General features: G+C 34.1%; 2 protein-coding genes across 3 annotated transcripts in view; both read left to right on the forward strand.

Moving 5' to 3' along the window:
• The window catches only part of asic4b (acid-sensing (proton-gated) ion channel family member 4b), a 750,743-nt gene that overhangs the window by 74,096 nt on the left and 660,660 nt on the right, over positions 1 to 15,987 (forward strand). The gene's annotated exons all lie outside the window — the stretch shown is intronic.
• Positions 2,458 to 15,825, forward strand: pnkd (PNKD metallo-beta-lactamase domain containing). 2 transcript variants are annotated; one of them, NM_001256210.1, is made up of 9 exons: positions 2,458 to 2,646; positions 5,813 to 5,928; positions 6,005 to 6,117; positions 8,907 to 8,965; positions 9,325 to 9,417; positions 11,888 to 12,054; positions 12,307 to 12,393; positions 14,484 to 14,599; positions 15,301 to 15,825. In NM_001256210.1, exons 1-9 carry the CDS (start codon positions 2,486 to 2,488, stop codon positions 15,472 to 15,474), a joined length of 1,086 nt encoding a protein of 361 aa, NP_001243139.1. In that variant the 5' UTR covers positions 2,458 to 2,485; the 3' UTR covers positions 15,475 to 15,825. The 2 variants fall into 2 exon arrangements, 1 of the variants encoding a protein (NP_001243139.1); XR_012407343.1 differs by lacking the exons at positions 11,888 to 12,054; positions 12,307 to 12,393; positions 14,484 to 14,599; positions 15,301 to 15,825 and adding an exon at positions 10,931 to 11,394 and having other exon boundaries at positions 2,480 to 2,646; positions 9,325 to 9,821.

Consider the following 15,987-nt stretch of genomic DNA (forward strand, 5'->3'; position numbering starts at 1 on the left):
TTACCATGAAAATGATGTTTTGGTCACTATTCAAATGAAAACTATAATGAATCAAGTTTATCTGCTTATTATTATGTAGCACTTCACTAAAAACACTGTGAGAGCTCAGCCAGGTCTCGAGGTGTGGTGAACTAGCAGACACACCCAAGCTGAATATTTGTATTCTGAGAACAAGCGGGCATGTGTCTCTGTGTGTGTGTGTGTGTTTGCTAGATTGATTGCTTTGTTTTCTTACACAAGGTGGTGCCAAACTGCAGGTCCTTTACCCCTATTTTTTAAGACAAGTTTAGAGAGAGTTTTATTGTGAAAAGGTAAGATTATAAACAAAAAATGCTCAAAAAAAGAATTGAAAAAAATTTAATTAGCTTAATGCCATTGCCAAATGATTGTCCCATTACATGAACAATTATAACACAATATAAAAATCAGAAAAATAATTAATGAGCGAACAATAATGACATGCCTTGGTGCTTTACAGATTGTTTAGCCTTTTTATGTAATAGAGTTGACCAGATTGTAAGGCAGACACACAATTTATATATATATATATATTTTATTTATTGAAGTTACGAATAATACAATTTAATTCAATACACCTTTATTTGTATAGCGCTTTTACAATGTAGATTGTGTCAAAGCAGCTTTACATAGAAGATCATAGTAAATCGAAACAGTGTCGTTCAGTTTTCAGTGTTTAAATTCAGTTCAGTTTAGCTCAGTTCAGTTCAGTGTGGTTTAATAATCACTAATGTGAGTCAAAACACTGAAGAGCAAATCCATCCATGCGCAGCTCTACAGGTCCCGAAACAAGCTGGCCAGTGGCGAGGAAAATACTTCACCAATTGGCGAAAGTGAAGAAAACCTTTTGAGAAACCAGGCTCAGTTGGGCACGACCATTTCTCCGATGGCCAAACGTCTTGTGCAGAGCTGCAGTCTGGGTGCTGGAGAAGCTGGACGTCAACAAAACTTGTTTGTCCCACAGGAATCAGTCTCATGCTCTCCACTCCTCCATGACCACCACAGCAGCTGCTCAGGATATGGCCTGGTCCAGGATTATGGAAACCTTGGGATCATCTCATCAGTGGCACTGGATAGTCTCATCTGCATATAACGATAACAGTTATAAGAAAAGAGTATTTAAGTTAATTTTTTTCAAGAGAAAATATCCCTAAATAAACATACAGATTACATTTTTAGAGTCATAGATTCAACAAGATACAGGAAATATTCCTTCGTGATTTTGTCCACATTGACATGATAGCATCACACAGTTGCTGCAGATTTGTCGGCTGCACATCCATGATGCAAATCTTCCGTACCACCACATCTCAAAGGTGCTCTATTAGATTAAGGTCTGGTGACTGGAGGCTATTTGCGCACAGTGAACACATTGTCATGTTTAAGAAACCAGTCTAAGATGGTCAGAGATGCTCTTCTGCATAGCTCAGTTGCAGCGAGTGGTTATTTGAGCTACTTCTGCCTTCCTATCAGTTTGAACCAGTCTGGCCATTCTTCTCTGACCTCTGGCATCGAGGTATTCGTGCCCGCAGAACTGCCGCTCACTGGATATTTTCTCTTTTTCGGATCATTCTCTGCAAACACTAAAGACAAAGAGTTGCTGCAATGTGATTGGCTGATTAGAAATGTGCGTTAACGAGCAGTTAGACATGTGTACCTAATAAAGTGGCCAGTAAGTGTAAAAAAATTATTTTTCAAAACTCATTCATTCATTTATTTTCTTTTCGGCTTAGTCCCTTTATTAATCTGGGATTGCCACAGCGGAATGAACCGCCAGCTTATCCAGCATATGTTTAAAATTCTTGAAATATACATTTTAATTTCAGTGACTTTAAGTACGATTTAAAAAGTTAGGAAACAGTTTGCAACACGTGCACAAACCCTTACAAAAATGAACTATATGGTTACACAAATTAAAAATGTATTTGGAGTTGAACCATGACTAAATTATTACCTAATAAATTACTTTTTACTTAATTAATACTAACCATAGTTTAACCATGGTGTGTGTTGTAAAACTGTAGTATACATGAATTAAAAAATAGGTAGGCCTACTTTTTTGTCATCAGTTCAATAATTTGTTTAATAATTCCTTGTTTAAAATTTGTTTAATCAGAATGATGGATTGTTAAATAATATACATCACATGACACACACACACACACACACATACACAAATTGGCCTACAAACATACATGTGTAACCTAATTACGCAAATATTCTAATATATAATCACTCACTTGCCAGCACTGTTTATACCTTACAAGAGCAATTGTAGTCAAAAATCCAATAAAAAAATGCAAGAATAAATAGATGCAATAGGATGTGTGCTAAAATCAACAATATACTTGCATATAATAAAAAAATAAATGCGTGAAAAAGTAAAATACGAGTCTTTACGGTGACTGTCACTTCTGGCCAATCGTAATTGTTTCCTTAATCGCGTCATCGCCGCCCGCCTACTGTAATGGCGCTTCCGGAGTGGACCGTGTATTTACTGTGTATTGCTTCAGTCTGTGGCGGATTTTACATTTGTAGAGTTGTTAAATGCGCCAGGAAAAGTGCGTGGAAAAACAGTCAGATCGCTAAGCTGATGGCTCGCTCAGAGAAACCGCTTTTTTGGATTGCGTAAGTTGCTTTTTGGTCACACTGCGTATTTTAGTTGTTGTTTTTGTTGTTGTTTACATTAGTCTAACTTTACTGCTGTTTTCAGCGTTGGTATTGAATCAGCGTTGGTATTGGTATTACCGTTTTGCGTTTGGTATTAAATCAGAATTAAGATTCTTAAATAAATGCATTAAATCTTTCATTTAGTGAATGACACTGATACGTCAATTAATCTTTGTCTGTTTTTAATATATGGATATTACTATATTACATATTATAGCCTACATATCAGTATACAATTCAAGACATAGTCTACATAGTACCTTAGATCAATGAAGTTGTGGTTTAAATAAATTAATCTTGCGTACTTGTTATAAAAACGGTAGAATAAATACAATAGCTAACGTTAGCTATTGATGTAAAGTTGGTTTTATATTCACACATATTCAATGACAACTTGTGACAGTCTACTAGTATCTATTTTCATGTTAATAGTTTATAAACTAACCAAACCAAACTAATTTTTTAGATACTAATTTGGAGCCTATTTTTTAGATACCGGTGGTTACTCATTAGATACTAGTGCTTGTTCATTAGATACTAGTTGCTATTCTTTAGATACTAGTGCTTTTTAAAAAATATACTAGTGCTTACTCATTAGTAGGGCCAGACGGAGTCTGCAGACGTTTTTTGCTATTTCTGTGCAGAATTTTGCAAAAAATCTGCGGATTTATGCGGAATTATTTTGGGAGTATCCTAACTAAAACCTTAATATGTAAAATAAAAAATAATATATTTTTAACTTTTATTTATTGTTTAAAATGCAAATCCAATTACATTCACTTTATTTGGTAAGCAAAGCAAGTCTCTCTTATAATATATCTACTAAAAACAGAAAATATTACTGAACAAACTGCATTGTACAAAAATCAGATGAACATTTTCATATTAGTCAATAATATTACTGTAATTAATTTAAAAACTGAATAAATAAAGATTTACACACATTTACACAAGCAAATTAACAGAATTAATGATTGCAGATTTCGTGTGGGCCTACTTATTAGACACTAGTTCTTTTTATTAGATACTAGTACTCATTTATTAGATACTAGTACCTATTGAATAGATACTTGTACTTATGTGTTAGATACTAGTAAGTATTCATTAGAATTGATCTATTTAATACGTAATGGTACATATTTATTAGATACTAGTACTTATTAAACAGATACCAGCTCTTATTTATTAGTTACTAGTACTTATTTTAATAGTGACAACTAGTAACTATTCTGTTGTTACTAGTAACAAATAAAAAAATTTTTCTATTGATTTCTAAGGGGTCAGTCATTGAGATCTTAACTATTCAGTTTTGAATGTGTATGTATTCCAGCTGGGACTAGTACATAATTTTATGTACTAGTACTCATTAATTAGACAATAGTATCTAATTAATAGATACCAGTACTTATGTATTAGATACTAGTACTTATTAAATAGAAACTGGAACCAATTCATTAGATACTAGTAACTATTAAATAGAGACAAGTAGTTATTCATGAGTACTAGCATTTATTGGACACTAGTTCAAGTTCAAGTTCTATTTATTTATATAGCACATTTCCATCTGCCACAAGGCTGAACAAAGTGCTTTACAGAGATAAAATAGACACATGATATGAGCATAAAACAGTAAAAACAGCAATAAGCACATATTAGGAAGGAACATAGAAAGATTATTAATAAAAGAGCAAAATAAAAAAAAAAATAAAAATAATAATAAAATATTTTTTCACTAGTATCTTTTATAACTAATACTAGTTACCATTATTATTTTACTATCAGTTCTGCTTTTTTACTCGTCTTATGTTATGACAAGTCCAAATGGAAGAGTGGAGTTTGATTTTAAAAATTTGACTAAAATTTTTTTTTTAAATACTAGTAACATTTCAAACAAGTGCTATAATTTAATAAAGTGTACTAGTATATTTTAAATAAGTTGTAATACCTATTTAATTAGTACTCATATTTTTTAATAAGCACTATATTTATTAAATATATTCTAGTACCTAATAAATAAGTAGTGGTATCTAATACATAAGTACTTGCATCTATTAATTAGGTACTAGTATCTAATTTATAAGTACTAGCAATGATTAACTACTAGTAACTACATAAAAATATGTACTAATCCTAGCTGGAATGCATACTAGTCAAAACTGAATAGTTGATATCTCAATATATAAATAAATGGAAAAAAATGTATTTGTTACTAGCAACAACAGAATAGATTCTAGTCGCTATTAAAATAAGTACTAGTATCTAATAAATAAAAGCTAGTATCTATTTAATAAGTACTAGTACCTAATGAACAAGTACTAGTATCTAACACATGAGTACTAGTATCTAATGAATGAGTGCTAGTATCTAAAAAGAACTAATGAGTAAGCACTAGTCTCTAAAGCACAGGTGTCAAACTCAGTTCCAAAAGGGCCGCTGCTCTGCACAGTTTAGTTCCAACCCTAATTAAACTCACCTGATCAAACTAATTGAGTCCTTCAGGCTTGTTTGAAACCTACAGGTAAGTGTGTTGGAGCAGGGTTGGAACTAAACTGTGGAGGGCTTTGGCCCTCCAGGAATTGAGTTTGACACCCCTGCTCTAAAGAATAGACACTAGCATCTAATGAATAAGCACTAGTATCTAACGAATAGGCATTTGTATCTAATGAATAAGCGCTAGTATCTAATAAATAAGCACTAGTACTTAATGGAAAAGATACTAGTATCTAAAAAATAAGCACTAGTAACATGAAAATAGATACTAGTACGGGTTATAGATTAAATGTCAAAACGGCTTGTCATAGACAGTCCCTATATTGTTTACCATGCTACTTTGAATATTTTGGTCAGAAATATCATACAAGTATGACTTCAAAACAACATTAGCACTATTTATTTGACTGTGAACAATGCTGTACTTTGATAGTCTTTGGCTGCCAATATGATTTCCCTATTTAGAATTTGCAAAGAACACTTTTCTGAAATTATAATATTAAGGAGAAAGTGAAAATGTGTGAGTGTAAAACCAACTTTTCCTCAGTTAGCTTGTTATAATAAGAATGTCTACTGCATTTCTGTCTAATTTCATAGAGAACCAACATAGTTGTCCTTTTTTTTTTACTATTAGGTACTCTCTGTATACACGGACCAAACTCGGGTACATATTTCACAAGAGGCAGATGAAAAAAGCACGGGAACGGTATCCCACTGGCCACTCCAGAGCTCAGCCGACTATAATAAATGGTGAGCAGAAAGACCTTTTCCGTCATACACTCAACGGCTGATTATCTCTAATGTCACACTCTATTACTTTCAACAGGCATCAAGATCATACCGGTTCCCATCTTATTAGACAACTACAGCTATGTGGTTATCGACACTGCATCAAATACGGCTGTTGTGGTCGATCCCGCTGACCCTCAGCCTGTTCAGGTTTGACATAAACCATCTTTGCAGTGGTTTTACAAGTAGTTTGCTGGATTACGTGTCTTACTGTAGTGAGAAATTGCCAAACCCATGTGGTTGGTGGAAAGTATTCCCTTTTCCTCACTGGTTTACCAGGATTGTTTAAGATGGGGTCATTTTCTGTTATTTTTAGAGGAAATCTGCCATCGTAATGGAAGGATTCCAGTTTTTTTTTTTCCTAAATTAAAAAAAAATTAAATCTTAAGTTCCCTCAATAATTATTCCCCCAAAAATGAACAGCTTTTTTCTTTTGTAAGCACAATTTTTTTTTTTTTTTTTTGCTGTAAATATGGTCCTTGGTAATTCAGAAGTCAAAGTCTATTGACACTTTTTATGCTGTGTATCTGAGTATATTTAAATTTATCTGTAAAATTTTACAATAAGGTTGTGTTAGTCTTAGTTAATGTATATTTTTACTAACATGACCAAACAAAGAACAATACATTTATTACATTATTGATTCATCTTTATTAACGTTAGCTATTGGAAATAAAGTCGCAGTGCGTCTTGCAAATAATGTTAACAAGCATGAAATGTATAAATGCATGTACTAACATAAACAAATGAAACCTTTTGTAAAGTGTGAATAATTTATATGCATAGGCAAAAACCAAATTAATAGTTTATGACTACTAATGATACATTCAGGTCTTATGAAGTGAAATGATTATTTTGCACATTTACTATGTTGTCACCTTTAATCTTAGGTTACAGTCCTGAAAACAGTTTTCCAGTCATGATATACAGTTGAAGTCAGAATTATTAGCCCCCCTGAATTATTAGCCTTAATTATTGTTCCCCCAATTTCTGAAGAGAAGATTTTTCCAACACATTTCTAAACTTAATAGTTTTAATAACTCATTTCTAATAGCTGATTTCTTTTATCTTTGCCATGATGACAGTAAATAATATTTTACTAGATATTTTTCAAGACATAAGTATTCAGCTTAATGGGCAATTTAAAGGGTTAACTAGGCAGGTTAGGATAATTAGGCAAGTCATTGTATAACGATGGTTTGTGCTGTAGACAATCAAAAAATAATATAGCTCAAGGGGTCTTATAATATTGACCTTAAAATGGCTTTTAAAAATTCAAAATTGCTTTTATTCTAGCCAAAATAAAACAAATACATCTCCAGAAGAAAAAAAAAACATTATAGGAAATACTGTGGAAATTTTCTTGCTCTGGTAAACAACATTTGGGAAATATTTTAAAAAGAAAATAAAATTCAAAAGAGGGCCAATAATTCTGACTTCAACTGTTTATGATGTGATGGTATGCATAATCACAAACTCCCACATGAGCTGACATTCATTAGGAAAGATGATAGAATGGTTTATGAAAGGAAAGACGACATGTGTGCTCTCTTGTTCATTAAAATGGAACTGACTTCTGCTTATTCTGGATGCTGCAACCCATATAAACAGCTGTAAACAACTACCACCAGCTCATTTTGAAACTAAGTTTCCGGAAGCTCATGCGCAAGAATTCAATGAAAGCAATGAGGATCATTTGCTGAAGTTTTGTTTTAAATAAGCTGGTAAATAATGTTAAGACCCATTTTTCTGCCTTAGATTTGCTCAATATATCATGAGAAGCCCAAATATATAATAAACTCGACTCAAAAAGAACCAGATTGTTACAAATTTCTGTACAGTATTATTAGGAATTTTGGTTGTCCGTTGTACTTTAAAATGTACACGTGCACTGTAAATTAACAATTACAATTGTGCTGTAGTTTTGTAATTATTAATTTACAATCTGCTTGTAAATTTTACAGTATTAATAGCAATTTTTTTACTGGCAAAATTTACAAGCGCACTGTAAATTAACAATTGCAACTGTGACGTAACACCACAGCACAGCTGTAATTGTTAATTTACAGTGCACTTGTACATTTAAAGTAACTGTAAATTTTATAGCAATTTTTTACAGTGCAGTAGCGATTTACTTGCTATCAATTAATTAATGATTTTTTGCAGAAAATCTCAAATGATTTGCTGAAAAAGAAAAGTACTGACCTACATTTTGGATGCTTGAACAGGGTATCCACTGGGTCTCAAAGTCTTAAAATGTCTTAAATCTTAAAAGCAAACTTTTAGGCCTTAAAAAGTCTTAAATCTACTGATATAATGTGTTGTAGGTCTTAATTTCCCCTTGTTTATGGATTGCTACCCAATCTGCCCATTAACATCCATACAGTCACCAACAATCCATCTCAATACAACTTAACTCTTTAATTACAATTAGCATTTAATTACTTTCCTTACAATAAAATTTGTTTAAAAGTTCTCCATTTATTTAGTGCTGAGGATACTGACCTGACCTATATTATTTCTTAATAATATTTATTATTATTTTATTATTAAATGTATCAAATTATAATGATTTTTTATAGGGCAAGTAAAAATCTTTTCCTACTGAGATATTCGAAAAAATCCTTAGCATTTAGCCCTGTATATGTCCAAAATTTCATTCAAAATGGTCTTAAAATTGTTTTTAAAAGTCTCAAATTTCAAAAAGTCTTCAACCCTGTTGAAGAAATTAACAGTGAATCAAAATTTTTGTGTAAACATAAACTTTATGTATCACTTTATGGTAAGGAATGTTTTGTCGCAATCAAAATATGTAGGGCTCTTCATCTACTTGAAGAGATGCTTTACAGGGCATGTGTAAGTCATCTTGAGGGTGAAATTAGCCAGAACCATAACTATTTTTATCTCATTTCTCATAGTCTGTCCTTACTCCCACACAGGCATGCCTAGAGGCAGAGGGGGTGGCTTTACAAGCTGTTCTCTGCACACATAAGCACTGGTAAGCCACATTTAAAAATGCCAAAAATGTCTACTTGCTGAACAAATAATTTTTGCAAGCAACTATAGCAGAATGATTATGACTAATAAATATTCAGTTATGTTTACTGCTAGTGGAGAGTACATTTATAGAGTTGTATGAGAATTCTAGGATGGGTGTGATGTAAGTATGTAGAAGCTTTAAGATCTTGTAATTTGCTAAAATCAAAAAGTGCATTCTTTTAAAAGAGAAGAGATATTGCTAAAGTAATTCTTACGAATGGGATATGATCAAGTTGTAAAGATGACCAAACGTCTTGTTTGCTTGGAGTGATTGATTGAATCAAAGTATGTTTTGTAATTCAATTATCTCCCAACCAGGGACCACAGTGGAGGAAACAGGGCTTTAAAAAGACGCTACAGCTCCTGTCGAGTGTATGGGAACGCAATGGACAACATTCCAGGCCTCACACAGTCAGTACCTGCTGTTCTGCCATCCCATCATGTATCATTTGAACTGTTCAAACGAATATTTTACATTGTTTAGATGCCATTCCATATTCTGCTCTCACAAAATAAACATTTTAAAGACAGTTTTAATGGATCTAATGTTTCAAAGCAACCATTCTATGGACAAGAACATTCTTCAAAAATGTCTTTTATTAAATAATAAATGCAAAGGGGGCATCACAGTGGCGCAATGGGTAGTACGATCACCTCACAGCAAAAAGGTTGCTTGTTCGAGCCTCTGTTTGCGTGGGTTTCCTCTGGGTGCTCCGGCTTACCCCACAGTCCAAAGACATGCGCTATAAGTGAATTGAGTTAGCTAAATTGTCCAAAGTGTATGTGTGTAAATGAGTGTGTATGGATATTTCCCAGTACTGGGTTGCAGCTGGAAGGGCATCCGCTGCGTAAAACATATGCTGGATAAATTGGCAGTTCATTCCGCTGTGGCAACCTCAGATAAATAAAGGGACTAAGCCGAAAAGAAAATAAATGAATGAATAAATGCACAGGTTTAGAATGACATGAAGGTAAGTAATTAATAAAGATTCTTTGAAAGGGCTCACAAACTAATAAAAATGGAAATTCCCTTGATCTTTAAACATAAAAAAGGTCATTATTATAAAATTATTATTATTAAAAAAGCATCCTGTAAGTTAAAAAACAGCTTATATTGAAGCATATCGGCCTAATGTGCCACTATTGTAATACAATACTGTGTTTAAACTCCGCCTCCACAGTAGAAAATCTTCATCATTGCCTGTTTAGCCACACCCACCAACTTACTAGGTAAGGAATGAGAGGCAAATACAGGTCAATGCAGAAACCAGACTATAAAAATACAAAATAGATATAAAATACTTTATTTTAATTATGTTCTAGACCAGGGTTGTCCAAACTCTGTCCTGGAGGGCCGGTGTCCTGCTGAGTTTAGCTTCAAATTGCTTCAACATACCTGCCAGGAAGTTTCTAGTATATCTAGTAAACGCTTGATTAGCTGGTTCAGCTGTGTTTGATTAGGGTTGGAGCTAAACTCTCCAGGACACCACCCCTCCAGGGCCGAGTTTGGACACCACTGTTCTAGACCAACTCAGTAAGAACGTAGTCCTTTGTTTACTTAATTTTATTACAGACTCATTCACAAACAAGGCACAATTCATTGCTTGATTTTCAGAAAGACAATTCTGTGCTGATAGTACTGAGTTCAACAGTGATGTTGCACCACAAAACAGTTTTTATTACATTCATTGTTGCTTTTCACAGATAATTTGACATTAACATGAGTATTTATACTTTTTTTAACTATAAATCAATGCAGCATCCATCTATGAGGGATGTAGGCTATCAAATATACATGCAGAAGTTTACAAATCTGTCTTTGATTCATTCATTCATTCATTTTCTTTTCGGCTCAGTCCCTTAACAGTGGATTGAACCACCAACTTATCCAGCATATGTTTTTACGCAGCGGACGGCCTTCCAGCTGCAACACATCACTGAGAAACGCACACAAACTCTCATTCACACACTTACACTACAGACAATTTAGCTTACCCAATTCACCTATACCGCATGTCTTTGGACTTGAGGGTGAAACCAGAGCACCCGGAAGAAACCCATGCAAACACAGGGAGAACATGCAAACTCCACACAGAAATACCGACTGATCCAGCTGGCCTCGAACCAGCGACTTTCTTGCTGTGAAGCGATTGTGATATCAACTCCACCACCGTGATGCCTTTTTTTAGCTTTCAAAAATTGTTAAAAATTGCAAACTGTCAGCCAATCATATCAGTGGACATTCATTTCCGAGTCTACAATCCTCCAGACTGATTTAAATAGTGTTCTCCAATGAGAGGAGGAGTCGAAGCAGGACAAAAATAGACAATTACTTTCAATTTCTCTTATTTATATATGTATATCTTTATAACATTCTAAGTGGACCACAAAGAAGAATAAAAAACAAAACATAAAATAGGCATGACCACTTTAAAGAAATATTTGAACAAAAAACAAATTCACTCACCTTGAAGTTATTCCAGACCTTTCTGGTGTGGATCAAAAAAAAATATAATGAAGAATGCTGGTAAATTGTAGCTATTAACTTCCTTGGTAGGAAAAATTTGCTAATAGATACCCGTTTCCAACGTTGTTTAAAATATCATTTGTATGTCTTGAGAAACTCAAAAATGCTTTCAGCAAGTGGCATGTGATTAAACTATGACCTAATTAAAAATTTGGGGTGAACTATTCTTTTAAATGCAACAGAAATAGAAAAAATATATCTGAATAAGTTTATTTGGTTAATAAAGATGTGTTTATTTGAAAAATTACTTCCCACTCTGTGTTTTCTAATACATATTAAACTATTTTACTGTATGTATGATGTTATAATTACAGAAAGCTTTGAATATTTTTTTGGACATTCTGTATTTTTTAGCCCCCTTTTAGACAAAGACACAATAGATTTTGGAACTCAACTACACTTCAGGGCCTTCTACACACCAGGACACACAGTGGGTCACATGATCTACTTGCTTGACGGCCGTGCGATCGGTGGTCCCAGCAGCCTGTTTTCAGGGGATCTGGTATTCCTCTCTGGATGCGGTGAGCGAGACATTAATCATTTTGCTGTCTGTGTGTGCGTGTTTAAAAAAATATTTTATGAGTTTGTTTACAATATTTGTAATGCTATTGTTACCTGACTGCTTTGTTTGGCATTGTGTTTATACTTTGCAATTACTATGACTATTTACCCAGTATTGATCCACAGCAGAGTATTTCAGAACTGCAAATAAAAATTCGGCATTCTTCAATCCAGCTCTGTTTACAGCTCTGACTCATTTCCAATCCTTGTAGGGAGAATGTTTGAGGGTAATGCCTCGACTATGCTGTCCTCTCTGGATACCGTGGGATCACTGAATGATGATACTCTGCTTTGGCCTGGTAATGAAACACAATTTTTTTTCATTATTTGAAGCTGTGAAACAGTCAGAATCATCTTTTATTTGTGCAATAGTTGGAGAGGGGTCTGAATGCAGACCTGGTGCAGTGCAATCTGAGCTGCATCCAATGCTTTTTAATAGGCTCACCTAACCCTACCCCTCACACGTCACTCACTCCATTTGAGTGCACTGTGTCTGACATTGCATCACTGAGTAATGCAATCTCAGTTTGCATCTTAAAGGCTGCATTCAGATACTATTGAATAGTTGGAGCTATTTTCCATACTTTGTCCTGGGGGTTAGTGTTAAAGTGGAAGTGAAGCAGTCATGTTTACATCATTTGGTAAATTCATTTCCTCTTTAATGTAAAAAACATATAACCAACGAACCTGGTTAGTGACGTCAGACACAGAGATATGCCAAGTTGGCAGTGCCCTAGCTCTAAAAGCTATATTAAAACCATAGACCGTAAAAGATATGGACGTAGTATCTGTGACATCATCCATAGGTTTCTGAAGAATGCAAAAGAAGCTACCAGTAGGCCTGGCTAACCATCGGCATTTTGGTAACGCGTCATGCACCAACTGGGGGATACCAAACAAAGGCAAAGAGAGAGCGGAGCTACTGATGCCCGCTAGCATTTTGCTAAGACAAGCTTTTCTGCTTAATACTTCATTACCTGTGACTCCTTTATGTTCTAACCACATGTGCTAGGTTGTTGTTGACTGATTGACTGTGTAAAGCCACACAAAACGACACAAAAATACCATGTATATGCCGAGTTCAGGGGCTAATCGGCTGGAATCAGCTGAGGTGAAGTGAATGCGACCAACGAGACCTGGTGTCACTCAAATGGCCCCGCCCTTAATTATGCAGACTTAATATAACTTAATATAAACAAAACGGATGAATTATAAAAAAAAATTAAATTTTACAAATTTATTTGTACCAGGCTGTAAACACCATTTACTGCTGTAAAGTTTTCCTTTTTTAACAGTGGATTCAATAGAAATGTGCTCTAATATGAAGCCAGGACTAGCAGAATTTCAACGAATCGCAGTATTAGTTACTTCCGTATTAGCTTCACGAGGGAGAACGGGAGATTGCTGCTTGATTTAAACATGCTAATTTCGTCAGCGCAATAACCTAGTGGTTAGTGCACCGACATATGGTGCATTAGCACATCAGGGCGTCGCGAGTTCGAATCTCGGCTCGAGGACATTTCCCTACCCCTTCTCTCTCCCACTTCGCTTCCTGTCTTAATGCTGTCCTTTCTAATAAAGGCAAAAAGGCCAAAAATAAATCTTTAAAAAAAAAAAACATGCTAATTTCTTTCACAATTATTACATAATTCGTGTTTGTTTAATATATTTTCATGAAAGTGGAAAGTAGTTTATAAAATATTGTAAACTGGACTGACTGCTTTACTTCTACTTTAAATCCTGAGTAGTCAGGAATTGACATTAACCACAGAATAAAACCTGCTTGCATTTGCTCAAACTACTATTCAGAAATGCTTCTCATATTTTTGCAGCTACACAAAATGTTAAAATTTTAAAGATGAGGTCTGCCATTTAAAAAATGTGGTCTATTAGTCAATAGAAAGGAGATTACTCTCAAGTAAATGTTTTAATTGGTTTTTACGAAAATAATGACAAACTTGGAATTAAATTGTCATTAAAAGGCACAATATGTGAAAAATTGATTTTTACAACCTATCCAAATAAGGTCAATATGGAGCTTCTGATTCTAGGGATATTTCATGGGAAATAAATGAGCATGTAAAACTGTTTCTGAAGACTTTTTTGAATTTAGCTAAACCCATCTAAGGCACATTGTGTAGCACATTTAAGAATAAATAATTAAAATATAAATGCAGAGAAAAAAGTAAAGAGTAAATCCTAATACATGATACACATTGCTTAACCCTTTGTTGAAAGTCGGTTTAAAGTAACCATGGAATCAAAATGAACAGTTCTTATTTGTAATGGCATGCTGCAGATATTAGGATTTATTAGCTGCATTTATTAGAAATGGTTTATTATTGTAAATTACTATTTTGGTGTAACTCTTTGCTTTGCTTTTTTTAAGGACATGAATATGCTGAGGATAACCTGCTCTTTGCTGCTGACGTGGAGCCTGGCAATGTTGTTCGGGAGCAAAAACTGCAGTGGGTGCTGCAACAGAGGAGCCAGAGACTGTGTACAGTAAGGAAGAAGAGAATAAAATCAAGTGTACTTCAGAATCAGATCAATCAAAATTTGGCTCTCGCAAAGTATGCTCATTACAGTTGTTCTGTTTGAGAGAAATAATCAAACCAAATACGTTCTACTTTCAACATTATTTGTTCATACATTCGTCTTTAAAGGAAGAAAGTATTAGCTGTATGCAGTGTGGTCTACATTTTATTTCTGGGAAATTAATATGTGCACTGAGCAAATGAAATTTAACCACAACATAGAACCTTACAAATACTTAAAGCAAGTTTGTTAAGAACCAAAATCTTAAAGAATATTAAGATATCATTAATAGTACTTCTGTTGCAGGCATGTTAACATTGGGGGAGAACACAAAATAGCGTTTTGCCATTTTTTAAAATATCATTATTAAGCCTAACTTATAATGCTAAGTCAGTAAGTTTTACTAACAACCTACAAATCTTTTGATTAAGTTTATTTGGCTCCAAATCTTGGGTAAAATTGCGACCTCATCTTCAAAACAGTGGATACATTTATTATATTTAATATGTTGCCTTTTTTTGTTAATTCATGTATTTCCCCAACCAAAAAAAAAAGAAACAGAATATTTTTTGACAGAAATTGTTGATTAAGGTGATGTGGCATGGTATATTAAATGTTTTAAATATTCCCACAAACCAGGCTTGACATAAAGTTCTCTCTCTTTATAGTGTCCATCCACTCTTCTAGAGGAGAAGCAGTATAATCCGTTCCTGCGGAGTCATTCCCAGGATCTCCATCAGGCTCTGGGCCTGCAACAGAAGCAGGATGAGGACTGGACATCATATCGCGCCCGAGTTTTAGAGGAGCTGCGCAGGCGGAAAGACATTTACAAGGACCGATAAGATGTTTATCCCCTAAAATTTGGAGGATTTAACCAATGAAACCATTCCAACCCAAATGTATTGCTCCCTAAATACTGTGCCATCTAATAATATTGGCAGCCTTGGTAAATATGAGCAAAGAGTAAAGGAATTAACCTCTACTCTCTAGACAAAATAGCTCAAAAGGGTTAAAAAGCCACTACTTTTATTGCAAAAATCTTCCTTTTTTTTCTTTTGAATTAAATAGATTAGAGATTAAAAAATAAGGGAATTTTTTACAGTACTCTTTTCTGATATTTACCAAGGGTGCTAATATTAGCGGAGGGCACTCTATATTAAGTGTGCTGGATTTAAAACACTAATGTGAATCTTAAATGGTAGTGTTTCCCAACCCAGGAACAGTGTTTCCCAGTATTTCCAGGAACAGTGATTCACAGCTCTGTTCCTGGAGGCGCACCAACAGTTTTATTGGGAAGATTTTAAAAAAGTTCCAGCACTACATGTTTTTAAACTATTCACAATCAAACACATCTG

Source organism: Danio rerio, chromosome 6 (assembly GCF_049306965.1).
Source record: "Danio rerio strain Tuebingen ecotype United States chromosome 6, GRCz12tu, whole genome shotgun sequence".
In the NCBI taxonomy this organism is placed as follows: Eukaryota; Metazoa; Chordata; class Actinopteri; order Cypriniformes; family Danionidae; genus Danio; species Danio rerio.